At 37.8% G+C, this 27961-nt stretch overlaps 1 protein-coding gene across 1 annotated transcript; it reads right to left on the bottom strand.

Moving 5' to 3' along the window:
• Positions 1-16: 16 nt before the first annotated feature.
• Positions 17-27757, bottom strand: YAF2 (YY1 associated factor 2). The gene is made up of 4 exons (XM_065048644.1): positions 27525-27757; positions 27244-27369; positions 5537-5689; positions 17-2941 (listed from the first exon to the last, which is right to left on the bottom strand). Exons 1-4 carry the CDS (start codon positions 27548-27550, stop codon positions 2704-2706), a joined length of 543 nt encoding a protein of 180 aa, XP_064904716.1. The 5' UTR covers positions 27551-27757; the 3' UTR covers positions 17-2703.
• Between the last annotated feature and the right edge of the window lie 204 nt (positions 27758-27961).

Raw genomic sequence — 27961 nt, 5'->3', positions numbered from 1 at the left:
AAAACACATTACAACATTAAATTTTCACTTTTTATAAATTGAGTAAAGATGCTTTTAAATATATTTACAGTTAGAAAAAGGATTTAGGATTACTACAAGTCAAAATTAGTGAAGTTCATTTAAATTATAACATCCTGAACAGAGTCAAATGCCATATTCTACTTAGAATTTGTCTACTCTGCTGTCAGTGTTGTCACATCCCTTTAATCACAAACAGGCAAAAAGTATCTTAACTTTAATGCCAAAACAGGCAACATTGCAGGGTAAACACTGGCAACATAACAAGTTCAATTAAAACCACCACAGCTCAGCTGACTTGTGTTGTATCTGTGGTTAGAAATTGCTTTTCTGTGTCTTATTCCACAATCAACAGTGAGACTTTCTGCATTCATTTTGATTATAACCATACTTGTACCACACTTTTTGAGATTATTCTCTAGAGGCAGCTGAATCATAACAAAATCCACACCATTCTCCCTTCCAAACCAAATGGCTACTTATTTCTGAAGATACAAGGAGACCTCTTGTTAGCAGTTTTGGGTGGTTTGTTCACATAATTCTAAATGAAAATGTGTTTCCCATTTAGTGAACTATCGGTAATAGATTATTATTTGCTTGCAAGGAATTTTGAAATGTGTTAGCATTCATTAAGTTTTAAAATAGAAACACATTTCATAAAACATCTTGCAATGATATTTGCTATCCTTTAACTGCCTAATTTAAACAATTTCGGCTCTCTTGTAATCCATTACATCCGTATATTCTGCAAATAGTCCCACCTAAAAATAAAATATAAAAAAATAAAGTTGAGAAGTATGTATTTTTCTTTTGGAAACTAGTGTATGTTATTCTGAACACCAGCCCTGCCCAAGAAAACATTTAAGAACCTTGAAATGCATTGTTTTATAGATACTAAGATCTGGCCAGGTAATGGCAATGAACAGACATACTATTTAGTAAGATAAAGCAGAATACATAATAAACAGGTCAGTAGTTATCCATCTGAAACAGCCTATAATTAACATTTGATGTCTAAAAAGTTTAAACAGCAACACCAAGGAATGAGGTATGTATGTTTTCAGATATCACATCAGACTTTCATATTATGCAACTAACTGTATTTCACAACTAGCATCTTACAAATTAGAACAGTACCATTGTGCCTGTAGAAGTACTGCATTAAAAACAGAAAAATACATTACTACAAGAAACCACCAAACATCACAATTGTCAGGGGCTACAAAAATCCATTGTTTTAGCTGTTAAGAAGACTTATCGTATGTTGGTAATAATTTGGGGCTGGATTCACTACCAAGAAGGTACATCCAACATTTACATGGGCTTAAAATATACGTAATTTGAAGGAAAAAGTAAAGAATTACAGGAGTGTAAGTGGACTATCTCACTAAAAGGAGATAAATGGACTTTTGTACTGAACCTGAATATATAATTTAAAATCTATACATGGATTGTATATTTGTATCAAAACACTTATTGGTTGTAAACACAAATGCAAAATCTGTATTCACAAAAATATTTTATTGGTAATTTTACATAATACCAGATGGGATTGTAAATCGTTCTGCTCTGTATCGGCATATTGCTAAATGTGTAAATGTTGACAGTTTATGCCATAAAGTAGGGTACTGAGTTTTTTCATATGATTTATGACATAATATATTTTAACAGGCCAAATCAATATTGAATAAATTTATACAGGAAAAAAATAATATTGTTATTTCCTTATTCTCGTACAACATCTGATATTCCTGTAATGAAATGCTAAGTGACTATATGACACTAGATAAATTTGGGGCAAGGAAACAGCAGTAGCAGAAATGAGAACTGCACTTGTTATTTTTAAAGCTCTTCCAAACTTTCGTATTTCCAAATGTTAGTTTTTGCCAAATGTGTCGTCATCTGAGGTTCAATATTTGTTACACAACACAGAATACCAGTGTATAGTGACAATGTAGTATTTTACCTGAACTGTAAGGTTAATCAATCACTGCTTTGAATGTATTTTCTATTTTGCTTGTAAACATTACAATAAGTGTTTTAAGTGTGAAAAAATATAGGTAAAACCATCAACATAATTCAGTAATCTAGTAAAATGTGTCAAACATTGGCAAAAATTCATACAAATGTTTTATTTAATAACATTTTTCCTATTTAACCACACCAAGTACCAGCAGGTGTTTTTAAGAAGATAATTATTATGAAAATTCTGTTGCAGCAATAGTTGATTAAGTTGATCTTTGACTTGCATACATATAACTATGTTTCACAATTCTCAAATAATACATATTTAGGCAGCTTGAACTATGTTATAAAAATTTAAATTCAGTACATGCCAATAGTAGAGACACCAAGAGTTGTGTTAGAATTCACTAAACTAAAAGTGAAAATGGACTTACCAATAACACTGCATAATGAACATTCAAACCACATTTTCATGGCACCTTTACACATGAAGATTAAAAAGTTGGACTGAAAATGCTTTCTAAGCATTTGTCGATTGCATTTAAATTATTGTTTCTACCACTGCACTTTTTCTTTTTCTTTTTTTAAACAGCATAAATTATGTTCCAGTAAACATACCATTTATGCATGGCTAATCTGTCATGAAAATGTGGTAACAGGTGACAGAAGTCATGTATTTGCATGTTTTGAAGAGACTAAAGAAACTGGAGAAAATAAACTTTAATGAGATTCCCCATTCAGTGATGACGCTTCTCCTCTGGGTGAAGATGACCTGGACATTCCCCTCTCTGTATTGTCAGAGCTAGAACCGCTCTGACTGTGCTGATCTGCAGAAGCAGCGCTGGAAGCAGGTGGTGACTTAGTTTTCTCCTTAAAGTCTGTAATTATGACTGTCAGATCTCCAACGGTAACTTCCAAATGCTGAGCACTACTTCGATCCACATTTTTCAATCTTGGCCTAAATAAAGCAAATATCGTATTAAAAGCACACATGCCACCTTATTATCTTGTCTTCTTCCTGCTCTTTAGGAGCTCTGGAGAACATATATGTGTACATAAGACTGCTATGTGCAGCATGTAATACTCCAGTAACGTACCAAAAGTGTTTATGGTAGAGTGTTTCCTAGTATATTTTACATTAAAATAGCTGAACGTAACACATTACCTTCTCTTAAGATTATTTAAAAGTTGACCTTGTGAGTAATGTAACTGTGCAGCAATATGGACGTGTTGCACATGTGAAGGTTTTTATTTTTGAAAATTAAGTCTTTCTTTACTGTGGCTATAGAAAGTTATAAATTTGAACCAGAGAAGTATCGATCTCTGCAGCAGCCTTAAGCAACAACTGTGAGTGTGATGTTCAATAATGAAGATGTTGGTGTCTGTCTTCTGAATTCACAGCACAGACAGCATTAACTCACAGAAAGTATTACCTCATCTCAAAACCTCACTAGGACTGCTAGTGTACTGTTTGAATGGGATTTTGTGTTCACAGTATAACTCTGGCATTCCTGGCATATGCTGTGATTTAAAATACGTACAGAGCTGAGCATTTCACGGTGTTGACAGAGTAAGTCTCCTCATCTATTCTTTCAATTGTCTGATTTTCACAACAACAGAAACAACAACAAACAAGGAACACTTTGACTTGTATTTTGTCATCATAATTTTGCTAGTGATGAGTAGAATGTACTTTCAATTTACTGTTTTCCTTTGACTACACGAAAATCTGCCACAAGGCAGCTGAATTTACACAAGTGGTTATGAACAGCATAGCTTTATGTATTTAAGTGACTCCACAGCTTTCACCAGCTCAAGTTGCAATAAAATAATGACATCACATGTGAGCAGGTGTGCTAACGGCAAAGCCCTAACCTTTATCCTGCCATCTGACTTTATCTGAAGCAGAACTGGTTCCCAGTCACTTCAGCCAAAACACCTCATGCCTTTCCTCTGCTAGGACAGAGACAAGCTTTGACATCTTGTTCCCGTGAGGCTGAAGTAGCGTGACTGAAAATCTAAGAGAAAACTGAAAATCTGCTGCTCTGTAACATGGGAATGGAGAGAAAAGTTCAATATTATCAACCTGCGTAAATGCCGTGCCTGGAACTTATGGATTATATGGAGTGTGCGTGCAGATTTTTATGATCGTTTCTAGCAATAATATACAAGTTTTAAGGCAAAGAGAAAAGGACATCCTTTTCCCAAAGGATACTGAAGAAATCTGCTGAAAATAATCAAGCCTTCTTAATTTGCTGTCCTACCTACTGAATCAATTTTGTGAAAAATTTAACTCTTTGAAGCATTAAATAAAAAGTAGCCTAGTTATTTCAAATAGCAATTCCTAATGCAGATCTCAATACTGCTGTTTCAGTCCAAGACTTTTATTTTAGTTATTTCTTAAATGTTTTCCATTTTTCTTTACATCACTTTTGCGTTTTTAATATAAGATTGCAATTCAACCAATTTCAATTTATAATATTTAATTAGCTTAATTAAAACTCACTATGTTAACTTCAAGTACTTAAGCTGCATGAGGCATGCTAGTAAATTTGAGTATGAAAAAAACCAAAACCCATACAAAACAAAAAAAAAAGTAAAAGGGAGGAACATTTCCATGTTCTTAATCCTAACTAAAACTTTCTTAATGACTGTTCTTTCTTGACTCTCAGTCTCTCCCTGTTTCTGATCCTGATGATCCTATTTCAGGGACAGAAGCATCTGCTACTTCTCTGCATAACTAATCCTGAAGAATCTTCCTTGGTGTGCTGACCTCAGATGGAGGACCTCATTTGAGTAGACTACTTCTTGTATAGTTCTCAACTTTTTGGCACAGCATTCTTGCCACAATAACTTTATGCTCAGGTTGAGATGATGTAGGGGTTAAACTTGCTGCTTTTGTTCTGCAGTTTGCACCCTCCTTCCACCTGGTCTTCCAGCAAGATTAAGGCTTTTACAACTGCTTGTCTGTACCGTAATATTTCATGTTCTCAGTTCTATGGGCCCAAGGTTTCCTTCAGCATCCCAGATGTAGCCTAGAGATTTTTATCACTAGGTAACATACATGCATTATCCTGTCACATTAATTTATACCCTAGTTCAGCCCTTCAAAGTTTATTCCAGTTCTGCAAGGACAGCAATAACCACATTACTTCCCTACACTTCTGCAGTCTGGTACTGGTTCTCTCCCTCTCGAATTATTTTCCAGGAAAACTAGTCACTCCTGTCCTCTCTCTTTTCCAGAGATCAGTATCATCCATTTGCCTACCTACAATTTTGTATGGTGTGAGCAATACATCTGTAACCCTTAACAAAAATACCTACTCTTTCTCTCTCTATTCAGCTGGTCTCCATCTTCTGGTCAAAATTACAAACTGCAGGTTTTCTGCACATTTAATTGGCATCCTAAACCAATGAAACTTCGCACACAAATATTTAGCCTTATTGTTGAAAGAATTTGCTACAGCACAAAGCAGTAAAATCACCAACCATTTTGTTGTTTTCTTTTTTAAGTTGTGTTTACCAATACTACAGAAGTTTCTAAAATTTTTACCTGGTTTTCTTATGACTGTTCTTTTTGCTTGTTGTTTCCTTTTCACTTTTTTCCTTTTCTACTTTGTCTTTTTTCTCTTTCTTTGATTGCGTAGGGGGCACAAATTGCTGAGGAACCTGTTGTGCAACCAGCTGAGAGACAGGTCGAGGTTTCCTGTGTGCACATATATACAGACATGCATAATGCTTAGACTTCACAACAAGTCTCAAACTCACTACACTTCAGTTATTAACAACTGCAATAAGAAGAAATATTGTTAAAACTTATCTTGCTGCTCATACTTAATTAAAACAGCCTATCAAATTTAAACCCATAACAGCCTTTTGTTTCACTCGCATCACAAGAAATGAGATTGATTTATTTTTAAGGATTTAGAGACAAGACTTTGCAATATGCCATCTTCTCCCAATTGTCATAGCCAGACAGAGACTTACACAGAGCAACCTCCACATGATGAAGCTTCCAGAGGGAATACTTTACCACCCAGTCCCCCCCTCAAATGATGAAGGCGTCTGTTTTGAGTGTGCTGCAATACTGCAGTATACAATCCATATCGCAGAAAGGAAGAAGCTGACCTTTCAGATATCAGAGATAAAGCCACTGTTGGCCTTACAGAGTAAAACCGTTTTCAGCTCAAATTTCAGCTTGAAAACAACGACAAATCCTCTTGTGTATCCTTTTTGTTAAGTTGTTCACTGGAAAATAATATAGCGCACGAATTATAGTAGGATATAGCTGTCAGAACAGATATACTTTTAAAGCTGGCAATAGAAACTTCCAACTGCATCCCATCAGTATACACGGCACAGGCTTCATTTCCAAGTTTTGATCCACACTAAAAACCGGGGTGAGAAGAGGAACAGGAATCAAAACGATTTCAACAGTTTATTATTTTTTACATTTTCTGAAATGGCTTCCCTTCATTTTGTATTGGAATACAATGATTCTAACATGAAATGAAACATTTTACTCTTTCCAACGCATCTTTCTTTACTTTGAGATTTTGGAATTAAGAAATTTCAAGTCATGGCATATAAATAGGAAAGTTCTGATTCTATTATGACTTTGAAGATGCAAATTTCTTCTCGAAAAGAATGTTTACCCTCCCAAGCTCTTGGGTTTTGTTAGTTGGGTTGTGGTTTGTTTGTTGTTCTATGGGTTTGGTTTTGTTTTTAATAGAAAAAGCACAAATTATACGCACTGTGATACTCTGAAAATACAAAGCAGTTATTAAAGCAACAGAAGCTATGAGCACCTACATATTTATTTATCCCAACCCACAGGATCACACTACAGGCACTTCTTGCTTATGTGAAGTGATGAGTAAAATAACAAAAGCAGAAAATCAAGACAGCTCCCATTAGCAAGTTATATTTTCAGTAATGACTGCAATAGTTCCTGTTACAGAGTGAAAGCCAAGTTACAAGAATCCATAAAGTGTGGGAAAGGCACTTAATATAAACCAGCTGAGATTTCTTGAGTCCTCACAGCAAGTTCTTAATGAGTTAAAATAAAAATAGACTATTAAAAAGGTCAACCCAGTTGAACTTTGGGGTGAAAACTGGACTACCACATATCCACTCATGAACTAAGCCTATGCTAACTCATGGAGAGATGAAGGTCAGCAACGGATCACTTAGTGAAAATTACTCGACTTATATCAACTGGCACAAATATGACTAAATGCTTTTCAGGAGAACATTGCAACTAGGACCTTGGAAACCACACATTACATGGTGTCCAAAATAACTAAAATTATCTGATGGACTGCAATTGTTTACATTATCAGAGTACACAGGACATTTTTTAGAAAACTTGTCTCAGAACTGTTTTGCCCTTTCATCATAGTAGTTCCTAACAAAGCAAGAAGAACCCAGGTGTAGTTGATGCACAAGGTTATAATTTCAGGTGAAAAACACTTGTGATATATAAACAAAACTGATAATCTGTCTTGAATTGAAGACTGCTCCAGGCAATAGGGATACAGGAAGTTGATGCTTCTAGTGATGGCCAAGTGACAATCTTGTCATTACTGTTAATACATAGTGACCTGAGAGAGTAATCTGACTTGTTACTTATGAAGTAAGACAGCAGTGAACTTCTTGACAGAGAATTAATTATTGCCCAGGACTGTGGACAACACCATGATAATGGAAACTTGTTAAAAAAGGGGCAGAGAGGGGAAAAAAAAATTTTAGCCAACTATTTTAGGAGTTCTAAATTTGCAACAATTTCAGTTCCTGAGGGCAAATTACATAATTTCTATTAGAGTACAGCCGGGAAATTAAACTTGGAACTAAGTCCTATGTTTAGAACTGCTTTTTCTAGTACCATAAAATAAATGAGACTCACAGAAAAAGATCTTTGCCACAAGGAACAGAGGTCAGTTAAGACAAAAAAACCCACAGGGAAATAATGTTTGGGAAGATGCACTAAAAATGAATCAAGAGGTTCTATGTGGTTTTGCTGCGGCAATGAATTCCACTCAGTTATTTTATTCCTTCCAATTAAATATCCATCGTTTTGTTGACAATTATTTCTATAGCTGTTATATCTTGTTCTAACTTTTATTATCTGCTTTGTTAGTCCCAGATTTATTAAATGAGGTGTTCAATGTTTTCATATTAAATAACTGAGGGGAAAAAAATGCATGTCTCTCAACACAGTGTCTTTCAAGCATTTTTTTCCCCCCACGTACTCAAAAAGGGCTACTGAACTGCAACCAAGCATTTCGCAAGCCATGCAGCCTTCAGCAGGGAACTTTACACTCATGAAGCTTTAACGCGATAGAATTGTTCATGATTTAGCAGTAGCTGAATCATGTCATTCAAGCGTGAAGGAATCCATACAGAGAAGATTTCCTTGCAGAGAAGATAAATATAAGAAAAACTATTCCTGTAACAGGAAATTGATTTTGATGATTTGCCGAAATATGACATTTTAAATTACTGGTTTTCAAAACCAGTTAAAGACTCCTTGTAATAGGGTGCTACAGATTAAGTAAGCACAAACAATGTTAACACTGCCTTTTATTTCATCAATATATTTACAGTAATTTGCTTTTTTAACATATTCAAGAGCACCTGAGCTGACTAGTGTTTAGAAGGAAGCTCTATATATACTTCTGCATATACTTATGATTATAAGCATTTCTGCCTCTAGCACTGGGGGTGACTTTACAACTGAACAATCCAGAACTACAGGCAGAAACATTCACAAATACAACACATACTGCTTAGTCAGCCCCTCGAAACTTTGTATTTTTGTCTAATAATTTCACTTCAGTCATTTTAAGCAGAACAATAATCAAGAGAGAAATACACTATTACAAAAGACAAGAGCTATCAATTTTTTCCAGAGGTGAACTTCATGGTTTAGGCCTTAAGCACTGCAGCCGTACCAACAACCTGATTTACTGAGCTTCCAAGAGATCATTAAACATCACAGCTACAAATATTATGCCTCTCCTTCCCTATCACTTAGATTTTCTTCCTCTTCCACCAGTGTTATCTTTCTTTTAAGTTAACATCAGCCATACTTCTACCTACATTTCTATTCCAGCCTCATCCATTATGGTTTTATTAATTATCTAATTCCAACGATGCTTTAAAGGTCCTGAATACAAATACTCACACACTTCACAATCTCCTTTAAAAAAATAAGATTTTTTTTTTTTTTTTTTAAAAGCCACAGACAGTAATACAAATTCAAGGATACAGTTTGTGTCTTTCCTACAATTGCCATTAATGTGAAACAACAAGGATGCAAGCATTTTGATGCTATTCTTCCTGTTGCAGAATGTGACTACATTTTATCTTACAGGATTTGATCTAGCTGCTGGCTTGGAGGGTATATTTACAGAGGCTGCAGTAACTTGTCTATTTACTTTTGTGTGCAGAAAGTAATTCAACACTAATGCTCTCAAAGGGAGCAAATATTTAGCACTGAAAAGGATGGACTAGTTTTCCTTGTTAGCAGTCTCAAAAAGAAAAATAAACCAATTCTGGTTTTGAATTACTCTTATTCCCCAGTTTCCTACAAAATTATACACATCTGGCCCCATCCTAGACATCGGGAAGAAATTGCCTGTGAAGTACTATTCCTACAGAAAGATGTTATGTCATAGCTGCCCAATATGGTATTGTTTTATTCTCAGTTTATGGACTCAAGTTTCCCTTCCAGATACTAAGAAACTACCTTTTGAATGACAGGAGTCAATGCAACAGGTAAGACGTTCATACTATCAAACAGAACAGGTAACTATTATACACCAGGAATCAGCAGAACAGTTTGAGCTTTCAGGCTGTTCTTATCTCCTATCATATTTTCATTCCCTGGGAAGATCAACAGCTGAGCAAAACAAAGCCTGGGATATTTCTTTAAAATTCTTCACTTGCTTTTGTATAGAATCTCTACACTGTGTCTCCTACATTCCATTATTTCAGTCTTGCACACAAATTTTCTCCCTCCCTCCACTGTAAAAGATCATCATTTCTTAAAAACAAAACAAAAACAACAACATAAAACAAACAAAACAACAAACATGTTTCAGAGGCTTAAAGAGGTTTTACTCAAAGGCATCCCTAATCCTTAAGAAGTACCATTTATCTAAACTTGTCTTCCCTGCAGGGAGACACTGACCTTTTGTTCAAGACAGCAGACTCATCCCTCAAGAAACAGAGGTTAGAAATATCTGGAACAGAATCTCACTGATTCTGTCTTGCCCTTGGTCACAGAATCCTGTCCTCAAAAAATGAGAAATCCACATTATTCTTTAAATCGAAGTATTCTTCTCTCTGAGGTGATTCAGAAGGACAGAATAAATGCTTCCAAATTAATGGAAGTTCACGATTCTTCTACTTTGCCCCTTGTTTCTTTGAGGCTCTCAGTGCACAGGACTCAAGTAACAAGTCCAACATGTTTTTGAACATCAGCTTCATTCACACTTCAGTGATCTGTTCTGTCTCACCAGCAAGGCACGGCAGAACTCATTATTTGGAAACCAGAAATCTAGTCAATCAGTGCCCTCAATTTCACTTTCTGGGTTTTTTTCAAGAATTATCAAAATCTCTATGGGCAAAAGGCCTTACAAACAGTAACTAATCCATTTATATAAGTCCTCTTTGGTCAAACTTGCAAAGCTGATTGCTACAGAATATGATCAGTGCCAAAAAAAAGAGAAGAAAAAAAAAAAGCAGCTTTGGCCTTTACAGACTTTACATAGGGTTGTGCGGTTTTTTTTATCATTGCTCCTTGCGAAAGTCTTGAAGTTTACTCCAAAAGCTGCATATGACAACATACTATGGATTAACTGGGAACACTTGACACAGTTCTGACTACGGTAGTAGAAACTCTCAAATCAAAGTCAGGAGTTCTCAAGTAAGCATCTTCAGGCAAAGCGTAAGAGAATAAGCTCAATCAGCTTCTAGGAAAAAAATACCTAGAACTGATCACTAGGCAGCAGAGAAGGTCAGTCAGCTCCTCAAACCACTGCAAGTTTGCCTGTATTGCACCATCCTCTTTGTTTACTTCTTATGAAGGACAAGTTTTTAAAAAGCAACCTTCCCAAAATCACACATTTCTAACAGCCACAAAGAAATATGGCTATTAGAGTATCGTCATGACAATGCCTCCGCTTTCTGTCTAATTAATACCCCGTTGATTTTTCCTTCTAATTTATCCTGCATACACAAGCTTACGCAACTTCTATTTTAAGTCATGCTGAAATTCAGCTTATTTCTATTTCTAGTTTTGTTCAAGCTCTCATCATTACTTTAATTACAGAACCTTTCCTTTCATTTACCTACAATTACACTGCTTGCTTCTTTTGACAGCTCTGTTGTCCCCTGAATTCCATATAAAATGTGTCCCATGGATCTACAGAAATACAAACAAAGTATCATGGATAAGCTGATATGCAGTAACCAGCTATGTGCACTCTTAAACCACTGCAAATGCTCAGTAACTTTGGACAGAACACACCTTCTCTGTGGAGCCTTCCCGCAGGCAGTTGTGCCAACAACGTGATGTATAGGAACATGTTTTATTACTGTAACGGTTCAAACAGCATTAAAATGTTAAGATACTTTTCAAAATTCCTGCCAAATGCAAGGAAAGCTTTTAACACATTCTTAAATTCAAAACTAGCACCTTCCCCACAGGTTGCCCTTCTAGTCAAGAAATTGTATGATATTTAAAAGACTAATCACTCTTGGTACATTCTTCACAAAGCCACCATGTCCAGCAGTATTCATACTTAATATCATCCTGGTTTTGCCCAAAATGATACACTCTTCTATACTATCCCCAGTATATTAAAGACCTGATTTTTAAGGTATTCAACCATGTTAGAAGGTTCAAACACATCAAATATAGGTTTACACTGCCTACAACACTGAAAAAATTGTTGGATACCTGAAAATAGCATCCAACTTGCAGTAATACATACCATGTTATAAAAACACTACTACCATGATACAAGTAATTTCTGCTTTTATTGTACCTTGTTGTCCTACCTCCAACACATCTCTTTTTAGGAAGGCGGGGGTCTGTCTTCTTTTTGAAATGCTAGCTTTTAGAAGCTGTTATCAAACTCTTCTCAGCTTATTCTGCACCAAATTTAAAATTTCTCACTTCATATCAAACCTACAAAAGTAGCATTTTATCTAGAAGTTATCATAGACTTACACTGTTATAAAAAAGTAGTATTCCTCTCTCTCTAGCGCACTGCAGACCTGCATATCTCCTTTCCATCTGCTACTGTGGGGTTTCTGTGTGTTACTGACGGAGCTGAATTAAGATACTCAATATTTTTTTAAATGGAATTATAATTTTGATTGTGTACTAGTACTCCTCCTCCAACAGCTTTTGCTATTGCCTCATCTAGTGAGGATTTCAGAAATGCCTTGTTAACATGCCTGAGTTTTTCCAGCCTTCAATTCCTTTAGAATTTGGTAGCAAATTTAACTCTCGTGACAGGAGGTGGAGTGAAAGTCTTCAGTTGTCTGTATTTTGTAGTGCATTGCCACTGGAAATAAGAGTAACCCCCGATAAAAGAGGACAGACCCTGGAATTCATTACATGTAGTCATCTCCTCCTTCTAGCTTCAGCCTTTATGCAGAAAATAACATGATGGGGGCCATTTCCAATGACTGTTTTTTAAAGTGTGCAACCCGTTTGCTAACAGCAAACATGTATTTTTCTTCAGACAAGTCAAAACATTCTTGGAAAATTCATGGCACAATTTTAGTACTGCATCTTGAATAGAGGGTTATATTTCAGATATCTGTACTTAGAAATACACGCTGTTGTGATGCTCAATATTATCTACTGCTCCTTTGCTTCTTTATTTTTATATGTTACGTATTCCTCACCTCCATGCAACACAAAGCCAACCTCATTATGGTTATGACTGTTTCTTCATGCAAATCAAATAAAATCTTACTATTAGATACTTAATCAAATAGTTTTCTAAATACCCCTTCATAAATATCACTTGACTAGATAATTTCACAAAGCTGTTAAAAGTAAAAACTCTCATACATGGGCTAGTTAAATTCTACAAAATTACATTAAAGACAATTGAAACAGTTTAAAGCACTTCCACGAGTATTTTTAGAATGCATTTCCAAGACAGTATGAGACCTGATGTATCAGCTCACCAACAAAACCACAGACGCTCGTTCCACAGAGCTGAGCATCTAAAAGCCTACAGACAGCCCGGCTCAACGCTTCTTGGAACTGTCACCAAAACCAAAAAGACAAACTCCTGTAAAGCTAATATTAGAGTAAGTAGTTGTTTGTGTTTTCTTAAATAATTCACCTCCTTGAGCAAGAAAGAAAACCCTAACATTGTATTGTTCATTCCACTTTAAGCAACTCAATTAGCAATATGCCATTGTGAACTAAACAAAACTATTGGAAGGTTAACCAAACCCTAAGAAAAATCTTGTTTTGCTGATGTTTGTAACATGCACAGCTTTTAAAAGTCTAAACACAGTTATGTGCATTAAAATCTTGCTCAGGACAAAGTCAAATCATTCAAACCCTGCTCTGTTCTTTTATTACTAGACTGGATCATTTCCCAATACAAATGCACAGGCTTTAAATATCTTATAATTTATTTGAAGATCATTTCGCACTCACATCTATCCTAAATATTAATGTCTCAAGAAGCTAATAGAAATCTGATATCCACAGTAATACTCTAATCTCCATTTTTCTAGTTCACAGTCATTACTGAAATCTCAAGAAAAGCTTATCTTTGCATACTTTCTACTTAATCATCATATTCTTCTGAGTCCCTACTCAAATCTGCTTCACCACACGTTCTCATTTCTCTAACTACTAAGGTCCACATTCTCAAATATATCTTAACACAGTAATTAGCACAATTAATTTAAAAATGAAAAGTTGCTCCTGATCTCCAAAGCAGGTAGATACATAGAGGCAATCAGCTGAAAAGATGTATGATTCTAGAGTAAACAGCTTTTACAAGACAGACAAAAAGAAGGATATTAAAAGGTGGTTTTAGGGAGATTTTCTAAATGAAACACTACTTCTGTATCACATATTACTAGGAGAATATCTTCCCTTAGGTATGGATGTTTTGAGTGATTCTTACAGCATTTATTTCAGTATCTTTTACAGGGTACAGCTACAGTAAATATTGTAGCAATATTATAATATGATACGCTTCCTGCATGTTTTCTAAAAGACATTAATTATGCAACGTTCTAACTGTAACTGTGTAAAAGAGCTTAGATGGCTTTTTACTCTGAAGATCACAGGACAGGTTACAACCAGCAGCTTTGGAATGTAACTTTTCCAGGATGGACGGATGATGTAGATTTAGATGCCAGAAGGTATAAATGGCTCCACAATGAAAAAAAACATATATATATTTCAGAATTCAGTTTCTGTTAGAAGTAATACACTAATTTGAAGCAGAAGCTACTAACTTAAACTTTCCTCCCATCAATTCTTTTAAATACAATTATATCCTCCCCCCACCACTGCCATACACTGATAACAAGTTACTTTACAAATATAAATTACAATCTCCACTTCATCTGGCAAGCTCTCTTTTTTCAGAAGCTTTTCTGCAAAACAGGTTACAATAACACTGATAATTTTTGCAGCTGTGCCCCTTCCTGAGTCTCTCTTCCCTCCCACCGTAACTGACTTTAACAATAGCAAATGCAAGCAACTTCACCTAACCAGATGGAAAAACTAAAAATATATACAACTATCCCAGTCTTCCTTGTTCTGAGCTGACCTCTGCATGCAAAGAGCTTAACTTCAAAGAGATTTCTTTTATTTTTCTTTTTTTTTTTCTTTAAAAAAGACTAGAAATCCATGAGAAGTGTTGGAAGACATTGCAATCGTGTTGACCGCTTTAAATAACATAAATGGAATCAAATTTAATTTAGCATCCTAATCTTATTAACACAGATTACGAATGCACACATGAAGAATTTCTTAAGAGTCAAAAATTGTTATTTAAGTTCTTTATAATACAGAAAGAAATCAATAGAACCAAGACACGCATATGTGCATTAAGTCATCACAGTAACTGTCCTCATGTAATAACTCAGACACTCAACAGTCAATTTGACACACAGCGAATGGCAGAATCTTATTAAATTTCAAGTCAGAAGAAAAAATTTTAAGTCTTACATTTAGGCCATTCATTCCAGTTTATGCATAGATCTATACTGTTAAGGTGCAAGTATGTGCAATCTGGCTATGCAGAAGCAAATGAAATTTCCCTACCTTTACCCTATAAATTTCCCCTATTTTTTTTACTGATGTTTCTTCATGCCTCAAGAAGACAATGAATTTTTCAAATGCCAGTTTGACAGTAAACATTTAAAGCATGAAATATTTTTCAAACTCCAATAGTTTGGAGGACTCTTTTTGTCAAGTGCAAAACACTCACTCCCGAATGGAAAGAACTGTCATACACTCACATCAACTTTCAATATAACCTTCCACATATTTGCAGATCAGTAGATACAACGTTTTGACAATCTATTTTCTTCCATCAGGCAATTTTTAAACTAACTTAGCAATTTTTTTTCTAGGTTTGCTATGTAAGCAAAATTTGCTTTTTTTACATCACATTTATCTTTTAACAGACTATCTACATCTACTCCACAAGCTCTTTGAGCAGCACCTTGGGCAACAAGAGTTTCTAGGTTCTGCCAAAACACACAGGAAAACATATTCCAGAACAAAGGAAACTGCTTTTTCAACTTCACTAAAAACCCAGCACAATTATCTGTTCCCTTACCATGGCTGATTTTTGTGATCAAGCACAACCACACCACAACTTCTCCTAATGCCCGGGGGGAAGGAAAAAACAAAATAAATCACTTCTGTATAAGCATATAAGTGATGTTATTTAAAGCAAACAGGAAATCATCAGGAATGCTGTGTATAGTAAGTAGAATTGCAAACACTGTGGCCAATTAGATCTTGCAAACTGTGGTCTGCACAGAAGCTAGCAGTTCATCTAATGATGCCACTCCTGATCTTCAGCAGTCAAAGTCACATTATGAAAAACAAAAAATATTTGCTATTACCAGTTCTTATAATGCAAGTACAATAGTTGCTAGCAATTAAATTAAATCATTAGAAGGAGAAGCTGTCTTTGAATTCTGACAGTAGTTCACCCTGCCTCAGTCATCAGTACTCTATTAAGCTATTCATAGCATAAAAACTACCAGATTAAACTACGTTTAGCTTGCCGTGTCACATGAATATGCTCATACTAATCACCACGGAAAGTCATCTTGTAAGAAACTGTCTTTATTTCTACATTGAAGCAGTTCATTGGTAATTCACGTTGCTATCCAAAATTATTTTTTCTCATTACCATCACTTCTGTCATATCCTCGGGTGTTAACAGTACATTACCTTGCCTCTGCAAATAATACAACTGAATAATGATGACAGTGCAAACAAGGGAGCTAGTGGTCTGTATGGGAAAACGCAATATAGATCCATATGTATATTGCGGAATAACAATGCAATTTCTACACATCCTACGTATATTTGAATTCTAACTTTCAGCTAGTGCTGATTTCCAGTGCGTTCATATTCCTAGCTGGTTTACAGAGTGAATCATTTACTTGGAATTCATCCATTTAGTGCATTTCTAGCAATTCTGTCTTTCAATAAAAGCTGATTCAATTAGAATAGACTTACAAGACCCATATGGTTTTATCAGTCACTGCATAAATGTGCAGAAAACTACCCCTTGAGGCAGTGTCCCTATTTAATCATTCCCTTAAAGGGAATGCCCTATTTTCCAGATGACATTTAACAGATGAGGCCAGCAAGCCTCCTGAAGACAACTGGTACTCTGCACAACAGTCTGCCCTAAGAAGAAATATCCATATCAGGACCTTTAGAAAGCCCAAATTCATCTTCATGGATAGCTTTTAAAGCAGCTATCAAATTTTACTTTTCCAACAACCAGTTTTAAGGCTTCAACCACTTACACACACTTCCTAGAAATTCTTCCACACATGCCATGAGCCGTGGTTCACCAATGTTCAGCATGACAGCTATATTGAAAATATATTGTTTGAGAAGCATGAGAGTATCAACCAATTTGCGTTTCCTAGATAACAATGTGCTACAACTGAGCAGAGTTCAGAAAGCTCAATTTCCTTAACGGCATCCTCCAAGGAGGAAGCATTTGGGACTCTGCAGAGAAGGCAGTGGTTACAGTCCTTTAAACCCCTAGATCCTTGGGATTCATGGCAAAGCGACCTCTCCCAACTTTCAGTTCCACAAATAATTGGATCCTGCAGGCTGCTCCTCTGTCCCCTTCCCGTAGAAACCATGATGCTTCTCACACCTATGCAAACAAACACACACAAAACTGGAGGCTCATACTGAAGCAGCAGCACGGCTATTGTTGCACAAAAGTGGGTGAATACTTGGCACAGCTCAGTTTGTGACCAAACAGGACAGAGCCTGCTTCTGACCTGTCCTGCATTTGTTCTGCACTGTGGGTGTGATCTTGCCATATGGTTGCAGCATTCTAGAAATTTCCTCCATTCAGAGCCAGCCTCACAAAGATGCCTACCTTGAGTAGGGGAAAAGACTACGCACTTTCCCTAAAAAAAAAAAAAAAATCAAGTCTCCATAATGCTCTTCAGCAAAGGTGTATATTCATAGAAAAGGATGCCACATAATCATCAGCACTCACCTTTTCTTTTCCCCTTCTTATTCAATTACAGAACTTCTAGCTTATGACCCTAATCACAGAATTCCGTCATATCTGTAAGAAACAACTTTCCTTTCACTGAATGTGCCAAGCCAATGTTTTTCAGCTTTTAGAATTAGGAACTCTATTTTAAAAGAAATTTTAAAACCCCCTCTCATTCACACATTTGCTTCTACAAAGCACTGTCATTTGAACTGTGCAGTTCAGATAAAGTATATTCAAGCATTATGGAAATGTTTAAAGATAATTTCTCCATTCTGACTTACTGGAAGTTTGGGACTTGTCAATCGTTCATTTCCTCCTTATCCCACACTCCTACAAAAGCAAGAAAAACTTGTAGCCAGCGTCAAGGTCATATCTTATAGTCTTCAGTCTGACTTCTGATGGCAAGTTTGCCAGCCAAGAGCCTAGCAACACCACCCTGCGGCTGAACTCTCCAAGTTCAAGCCTGCTCTACGTCAACGTACCACATAACCAGTAGAATGCCGTTCACAGAGAACACACAATCCTCAGGATCTCTCTGTCCTACTTAAGACAGGATAAGTTAATGCATGAAAGCACAAAAAATGAACACGTAGTATTTTGTTCCACTAGCCTACTTCGAAAGTATTTTGTAGCTGACTGTATCAGCCAACAAGACAAGACATCATTTGATACTCTGAGAAAATTTTCTGCAAAGCAAACCTGACTTTCAAGATGAAAGGAACAGACACTTGGTATCAAGTTTTAAACAGGAACAGGCATAGTGGGTTGTCACAAAAATAAAGGAAAAATTGTTATAAGAAGTCATGAGGCAGAAAATACAACTTCTCATCACTCTACAGGTGATAAGAGAGCTTTCTTCTTACCAGCTTGACTTCTTTTAGTATAGTCTTATTGTAGATATTTATTCAAATCCCAGTAGCTTTTAGACCAGGACAGATAATAATTTTCCCTAGAAAAGACACAGTGAGCAAGAATACCATTGGTGGCACTAAAAACAAAGGTGAAATTTCCACACACATACAAAAAAAAGCAAAACAAAAAACAAACAGCTGAACACATCGAAACACGCGCTACTTATGTCCCCTAAGGAAAGTACTTAATAATGGAAACAGAAAGGAGTATATCCATTATAAAACATGGAAAGAAAGCAAATATTGGAAATATTGGATGTACTAGATGGCATTAAGGTTTCTTTGCTTCAGTCTCCACACAGAACTTTAATTCCATTTAACCAAATTGAACAAGGGGATACTAGTACAAGTTAGTACAAGTTAGAATAAGACCGGGCTACTGAATGTTATATATCACAGGGAATAACATCTAATGAAATTCACCCTCCAAAACATATTGTTTAGACAACTACAGGAAGACAGAAGAAGTCAACAAGTACTGCAGACAAAAAAAAAGACAAATCACATGGTGGGCAAATACAAACGTAGGAAGTAGTAGCTGACTCAGCCTAACTCAAATTCCAGAAGGATACTAGAACAAAATTATTCAACAGTTGGGAGCATTAAAGGATAAAGCCAATTGGCTTGCCACAGCCTAGTTTCTCTCTTTAATGGACTAATTGTCCTAGTGACTAGGAGAAAAGCAAGACACGTCCCAAAGCTTGACTTGAGACACAATCAAAAATACATCCTCCCACTAAAGCTGGACTATGATTGGGACAAAGATGTTGCAGAATGAAGTTCAAAATTATGGTTTGCTTTTAATAGTTCTCAACCACCATCTGTAGATGTATGATAGCATTTATAATGAGGTTCTAGAGGTACACTCTTTAATATTCTTCATCTTGCTTTCTTGCTTTAGACAAAGAAATAAGGAATACAACAAGCAAACGGCACCATGCTGAAAGGTGGTGAGAACTACCTGCCGAGACGATCTTGAGCTAAGACTCAAAAAAAAAAAAAAAAATCAAAATTCTGAAATCCAAGAAAGACAGCATAAAACACCACAGACCCTCATGATTGCCTAAAAAAAGCCCTGCTGAAGTAACAATGATACTAAAAGGACACCAGACTGTACCAGACCAAGTAGATGACGAGGCACAGAGAAGCCAACTTCATGATAATATTGCACAAAAGGAAAATCCTCATTCAAGGAAGTACCAGCATCAGACATAATGATTTAGCAGGACTCTGGAAAAGCACTGGCCCACTAAACCTTATACTAGAGATGACTCAGCTGAAGGTCAGTCCTCATTCTCGGATACCACTGTAAGAAACAGGTGCGTCAACTGAAGAGTCAAGAATAAAGAACCATGATATAAACTGAAGACTACCACCTATAAGAAAGGACTGCTGAAATTTTGTTTCTGTAAGAAAGACTTGGAGAGAAAAAGTGGGTGAACATGAAAACCCAATAACCAAAGAACTACAAATACAGTGGGTAACTCACTGGGATAGGGGGAGTATAAATCAAATTATCTTACTGAACAGAAAGGTTAAGTGTCTGGAAAAACATAACGGGTAAAAGCACTATAAATAAGCTGCCTAAAGGGGTTACAGTCTCCTTCACTGGAGACCTGCTAAAACAAAGATTATGTTAGAAGTTGCCCAGGTTTACTGATCCTCTTTCAATAGGGAAGAAGGTCTAATTCACTAGAAGACCTTTTCCATCCTCAGTTCCTAGGGCAACACAGATAAGCCAAACAAGATGTTAACCTCCTTAGAACCATCCCTATAATGAACCCAAATGTATTCAAAGCTTTTACTACCTTAGTAACCGTGGAAAACAAATGCTAATGTATTTTACTTGGCTTTGGTACAATGCAGCTGAACAAGCCATTCTTGACTGGCAGAACCCACCTCTGACCCTGCAGTGCCCATTAACAAAGGTGGCCTTCTAAAGAGCGTATCTTCTAAATACATTATCAGATCTGAATCTTGGAAACAGAGGGCTAACAAGTTTTTATTCCTGTTCAGCAGCTCTGACATCATTCGTTATCATAGGAGGAGAAGAGAGAAAGTTTATAGAAAGTGATAAGTTTCTTTCCACTCCCTTTTGTTTCTTTATTACATAAGGTATTTACACACAGTAGGCCAGGTCACAATGACAGCTACCTGAATTTCTGACCAAAGATGACTGCTGATATAACTACTATTTTCAATATGATGCAAAAACAAACAGCTAAGCTAGCTTTAAATCAACTATCAAAGTTTGATCAAACAGGCCCTACCAGGTCTTAGCCCAACATCAAGTGAAATATTGGTAATTTTGTTCTGGAGAGATTGCATTAAAAAAGGGATGAAACAGCCAACCAAACAACCAAGCTGCTGCAATAGACATCAGGAAAGAGTTGTAGAAAAAAATCCCAAACAAACATCAAACCAAAAATATCAAGCTTAAAAAAAGGCATATTTTGTCATGGGCTCTTTAGAGTAATGGATTAAAATATCTGTCAGGTTCAAAACTACAAAGGTTTAACAGAATTAACCTTAAAAAAAAAAAAAAAAAAAAAAACAAACACAAAACCAAAAAAACGAAAACAACAACAACAACACCACAACCTACTTATGTAGCCTTCCTAAAACACAAGCTTTATCTTCTTTTGATAGGATGACCATTGCATTCGCTGTTGCACATACAAGCTACACCTATCAACAGCATCTAACAGAGCCACCCTAGTCAATAAAAATTACTTTGCGGTTTTATACTGAAACAAACAAATCTCATTCGAGTTGCTGTGTGCAATATTCTTAAGTTTCACTATATTTTTCAGAGAAAATCACTCCTAAATAAGTAACTCAATAATTACAAAGGTTACTTAAAAAAACTTTTTAAAAATAAGACTTGAAGCCCAGAATGACTAGATTACCTGATGTCTACCTACAGAGCAAAAGAGAACTATTTATACGTGCTTCTCAGAATTTAATATTTAAGCTGAAACATAACATGTGTATTACAGAGCTTAGTAAAGTATGGATTATATATGACTTTTCCACTCACTTCATTCCTGCAAATATTTCCTTCCCCAAACTACCACAAGTAACAAACGGCTCTTCAGCCTGTTAAGCTTGATTCAATCGTGTATTTGTAAAATCAGCATGACAGGCGGTTCTTCCTTTTCTCCTTCACAACCTTACCCTGACACACGCATGCGCATGTGCACACCCAGAGGCTGCACACTGGAAGGCAGAAGAGAGTCCTTAACAAGCTGTTGTAGAACAGACATGTTAAACCAGATATACAAGATAAGTACCCACTCTCTGTCCTGAGCAGTACTGCATTTCAACAGAAATAAAAATACCAGATTTGGTTAAATGTAACTGATTCGTGCTTATAAACATCCAGATGGTACATGACTAAACAAATTGCACATATTTGCTGAAGAAAAATGACCTTGATATCCAAGTTAAAAAATTAAACATTTTATTTATGCTTTGTAAGGCATAAAACAAATGCATGACAGCTTTGAGTAGAGACCCGTATCTCATATTTAGGAGACTGTCAGATATGCTTATAAAATACATGCACATATTGAATGTCCACAGGCACAATTTAGCACAGACCCAATATCAAGCAAATGTAGAAAGACAGCATCCCAGTTCCTTATACCTCAGACTCTTCTGTCTGGTGTGATTTAAAGTTGGCTTTTCATTGCTTAGGCTGGGAGAAAAGGAACAATCCCTTAATGCAGATGAACAGAGCACAGGAGATGGAAGCCATGCCCCCATTCAGCAGGTTATACCTGTCTCCGCTTCAGCAGTACAGAATGTGAAGAGGTGTATACATCCCAAATAGACAGAAATTCATCCTGACTTGAGATTACTTTCTCATTCTGGCTACAAATTTCAGGGGCTATTTTATGTAAATGATACTGCATATAGTAGCTTGCCCAACATGTATCAGAGGAATATCTAAAAAACCCCAACCAACAACAACAAAAAAACCCCAAACAAGCAAACAAAACTTCACAGAAGTCACTTGTACTTGTTTAACCTCCTTAAATCTCCCTCCTTCTTTCCCCTGGCCAAAAGAAAAAATATTTGGGCTTGAATAGTGTGCGCTAGGTCTCATAGATTCATACAAAAAATTAAGTTTTTACTGAATTCAAAGCAAGCACAAAAAAGTAGTTCTAAAAAAATAAAATGACATAAAATCATAACAAGCATAAAGTAGTTACATCTTTGTACAACAATCCTTCTCGTGTTATTAGCTAAGAGAAAAGTATTAGTGAAAATATCATTTAAAATTCTGCCCTTTTTCTTAACTTGAATATCACAGAATGCTACTGACTCTGGAAAGGGGAAATTGATCATATACCCAGTTCCTTTTTTTTTATTTATTTTTTTTCCTTTATTTACATAGCAAAATATCAGGCCAAGCATTTCAAAGTTTAAAAAGCCAGATTTGCAGTTCCTCCTCTAGCCCTGACTACACTCCCCTGGATGCTCACCCTTCACACTGAAGGGAGAAGTTGTTTGACATAGCACAGAATAAAGAAAGGGACCCTGCAACTAGAGAGCAGAGCACAATATGCGTGCATAAAAACGACAGCAAAGTGACAGGTATTTTTAAATCTGGATGCTGTCACTAACCGAATAACAGGAGTGTTAATATGATCTGAAGAAGATGGAGCAGAGAGGTGATGGAACAGTAATGCACATCCCTTCAGAGAAAACGCTGGTTCTCTTGTGTTCTCCTTGCCAGCATGACTGGAACTCTGAACCCTCACCTTTACAACACATCTAAATTACAATGACTAACCATGTTAAGGGGCAAGAAAAAAAAAAAACAAAAACAACAAACCAAACACCTATTAAAGGACAGACGAACTGGGAGCAAATACTTGCTGCAGTAAGGTCTGTCCCAGGATCCAGCCCAATCCCTGAAGGTCAAACCAGTCTTGGTGTATTCCTGATTCAGATAGTGCCATGAAAAGCAAAAGGACAGAAGGAAGGCAGACAGAAAGACAGACAAGAAATGGTAGTGTGCCCGTAGAGGCAACATTCTTTCGGCAAAGCAGCAATTGTGAGAGTCAGACCAAATTTGGCAACCCCACTATAACCTCCCCAGAAGCCAGATAATTCCATTCTGGGTATTCAGCATAATGTCATTGCCACTGTTGCTTTTACAGTGATGCTGGTCTGGGCTTTTTCAGTGTTCTAGCAATTACTTCACTTTTCTGTACAACACAAGTGACGGAAGGTAAATGATGATTTTCAAGTGTTTACGTCTCAGCAAAACTTAAACAACTTAATGGGGCAAGGAAATCAAACCACTTATTTAGCCTAAGGGCTCTTCCTCTTACCAAACTTCAATGGCTTTTACAAACAATAGAGTTTCTCAGAGATCATACAAATTCTTTATCATGGAAACTGTTGGGCAACTTAAATACAGAGTTCGTTACCGGTTCCCTCTATAACACAGTACATTAGGGTTCTATTCAGCATTTCTTACTCATGCTTCTAAAGAACTTCAGCAGGAGATTTGCCCAAGTAAGGAATGATTATTACAGCCCTAGGTTCCTTACGTTTATACAACATCTTTCATCTAGAAAGATTTTAAAATGTTTTAAAGGTCACATACAGAAAATTACTATATTCAGCACAGTCTCCTATCAAGGAGAACATAGTAATTTCTCAGTACCCAAGCAACAATACAGAACAATTTAGGTTAGAAAGTAAATAAGAAAGACATGTCTACAGGGAGAATTTAGATCCTCAGTGACATTATAAATTAAACTCTGGCAACGGTTCTACAGCGAAAGGTACAGGGATTTCCAGCTGGCAGATAGCATCTTAGTTTTACATCTGACTCGTGGCGCATCCAACTGGCACCACACCGGGGCACTCCCTCAGCACTAACCCAGCAAAAAAAGTGCCACCACCTTGGGAATCAGTTACACCACTTCCTGCAGCAGCCAGGATTTCTCCTGGACATCTCCCACCAAAGCACAGCCCAGTTTAACCATTCAAGGTGATGCTGTCACAGACAAAGCTAATTTAACACCATAATAGAATCTACTTTGAAAATTCAGCCTAGAAGTATATTGAAATATAATCACAAAGTCGTAAGAATTATTTCCACTAATCTTAACAATTCCACCAGTTGTTAAAGATCATAATCCATGCCTAGCCTCTGGCATAAAAGATTATTCTTTCAGGGAGAAGAAATTATTCAGCAGTGAAAACACTCACAAACCCTACCACACATCTGAAAATATTTCTCTAAAGTTAATTGCACATTTTTAGTATAAAAAACACAACTGTTTTAATCCACTTTGTGCCTAATTTTCAGCTGCCTTCAAAACCAACAAACACAACTATGGTTGCCTGTTTTTACATCTGCAAATCTGGTCCCATTTAGTGAATTCTGACATGCAGATGAAGACATTAAACTGTGCACCACAAAGATATGGATTTCTCTAACAAAAACAAAAAACAGTGCTTTACAGCATATTATACACAAAGCTCCCATCAGTAAAAAAATGCAGTAGAAATTTTGAAGTAAGAACCACTGCACTCTAAGAGCTGTGCTGAGGCATCAACTTAATCTAATATTAAGCTTCACAATGGAAGACTGAAAAGAAAAAAATGCATTCACAGGGTCATCAAAACACCATTCTATTGTTATTCTGACCAACACTGATGAAAAACATTTTGTTGCATGGGCAGTACCAGCAAATGTTTTAACAAGGCCCCAATTTGGTTTCTTGGACTCTAGCTCCTTAAAAAAAAAAAATCCACCCAAATGGCCTTTTGTGTCTCTTTGGCACTCGAATGATTCTCTCCATAGACACAAAGGTCTACTTACTGGCTCAAATCTAATTTCAGAGTTGCAGCTCAAAACTGCCTGGCCTAAAACCTCAACCTGTATCTACCTCATGTCGTGTGTAAATCCTGGACTTTACAAACATGTGAACATGCAACCCATTTAAACCCTATAGGAAAAAGAAACCCATAAACCTACTCAGCTACGCATTGTTTCAGAGTGTAAGTAGACAAACAAAAATCAATGTATGAACTAGAGCTCTGCATACCAAATCATTGTAGAAGAGAAACTGGAAATAAAATATTTTTTTTTAATACCTTTTTGCTAAAATATTTTAAAATTTTGAAATATTCAGGCAAGGAAAAAGGAAGGCCATGATAACATAGTTTTCCCAGGACTGTTTAGTTTTTCCACACTTGTTTGTTTTTTTTAAGCTTTAGTGCTTTTATCCAACTGAGTCTCCAGTGCAACAAAACGTAATTTTAAACTGACTCTGCCTATCAAACTGACTGGAAGTTAAAGAGGCTTTATTTGTGCTGTTTTAAAGCTTCTGCATTCATTATTTCAGCAGTATTACTTTGCTGAAATAAAATACTGATCTGTACACATCTGTGGTATAAACACAATGCCATTGTTATAACTGGACACCTCTCAGCACATTCAGCTCACTGATTTCTTTGGTTAAAGGAGAAAAATTAAAGAAATCAACTAGCATTCAAACCTGAAGTTATGACAAGCCCTTTCAACATTCATTCCAGTTTTCAGAAGTCTACAAAATCATCTCTAGAGAGAAAGATGAATCTCTTTTTTCGTCAAGTAATTGGACTCAGCCTTGCACTTACAATTTCAAACGTAACATTTGTTGCAAGTCATATTCGGTGCTGCTTTGAACGATATCTGGAATATAACTGGTGCTTTTGATAGGATTGCAACTTCTATTGCCACTTAAACTTCTCTTGCTGACGGGATTAACCCATAGGTATGATAACTGTAACAAAGGATTCTTCAGCAATATTCTCTTTGGTTAGCTCGCAAGCCTACAAGTGCACTCCTGTTGGTTTTATAAAACTTCCATTCCCCAAGCATGCACATTTAGGCCACAATACTGAAAAAAAAAACGGCAGGCGCAGGAACCAGGTAATCCACCGCAAGCTGTGACAGGGTCACAGGGACAAGGGTCTCCTGGGAAGTCACCAATATGCAGGGTGGCACTTCCATACGGCGCAATTCAGCTAATCAACAACCCCTCCCCAAACAGCCAGTGGTTATTATCCACCCCTACAGCCCCAGAAACCTGCACAGTGATGCTCGCTGATGAAAAGCAAATTGAAAAAATAAAATTTTTTAAACGGAGTATCTATAAGGCCAAGTTAAACTCATAGAAAAAAAAAATAGTTTAAAGGAAAAAAACAAAACAAGAAAACATTAAATGGTGTGTTATCAGGCACGCCCCAGGGGACGGCTCTTCTTGGTGAGAGGGGCACGGCCTCTCCGGGGTTAGGCTGTGCAGGCAATTACGCCCTTCCTGGTATTTATTATTTCTCTCTCCCGGGTCGGGGCGCGTTCAGCGGGGAGCCCCCGGTAAACGTGAGCCGGTTCCTGTCACAGCCGCCCTCCTTCGCAGCCCGGGGCGCCGGGAAGCCGCCCAGCGGCTCCTCCCGGCCCCGATTCCTGTCACAGCCGCCCCCCTCGCTCCCCGGGAGGCCGCCCAACGACCCCTCCCCCGCCCCCGCTTCCCCTTCAGCCGCCGCCGGCGACCCACCGTGTGGAGGTGCCCTTCCTCACGTCGCACATCATGCACTTGAAGGCCTCGGCGCTGTTGCGGAAGGTGCAGACGCTGCAGTCCCAGTAGCCCTCGTCCGAGGAGGGTTTCGGCTGCCGCTTCGGCCTGCGGAGACACACGCGCGCCAGGGGCAACACCGGGCGCGACGCCCTCACGCCGCCGCTGCCCCCCCGGGGGCGCCCCGCCGGGCGCCATCGCCTCCGCTCACCCGGCTGCCGCGGAGCGGGCCCGGGGAAAGGAGGCGCCGCCGCTGCCCCTACCTGGTCGGGCTCTTCTTGTCTCCCATGCCGGCTCCAGACGCGTCCCCGGCCCGGCCCCGGCGCGGCCCTTTGTGTGTTTGTCAATAAGGAGGAGCGCGGGGGGTCTCTGGGCTCTAACGGGGACCCGGGGAGGAGGAGCCGCCGCCGCAACCTCCAGCTGTCGGGGAAACTCCTGCCGCCGCCGCTGCCCCCTCCCCCCTCACGTGTCCCCCCGCCGCCAACCAGCGGCCGCCCGCAGGCCGCGGCGCCCGGCGGGCCGCGCACGGCGGCAGGTTCGCAAGCGCCGGCGGCTCGGGCGCTGCGAGCCGGGCACGGCGGGGCCGGGGTGCCGCGGGGGCTGCTGGGGGCGGCGGGCGCGGAGGGGCGGGGGGAGCCGCGGCGTGGCGGCGGGCCCGGCGCGGAGGGGGGCGGTGCGGCGGAGAGAGGGGGCCGGCGCC

This window comes from Columba livia, chromosome 1 (assembly GCF_036013475.1).
Source record: "Columba livia isolate bColLiv1 breed racing homer chromosome 1, bColLiv1.pat.W.v2, whole genome shotgun sequence".
NCBI classification, from domain to species: Eukaryota; Metazoa; Chordata; class Aves; order Columbiformes; family Columbidae; genus Columba; species Columba livia.
The sequence above is the reverse complement of the archived record's forward strand: the minus strand, read 5'-3'. Positions and strand labels throughout refer to the sequence as shown.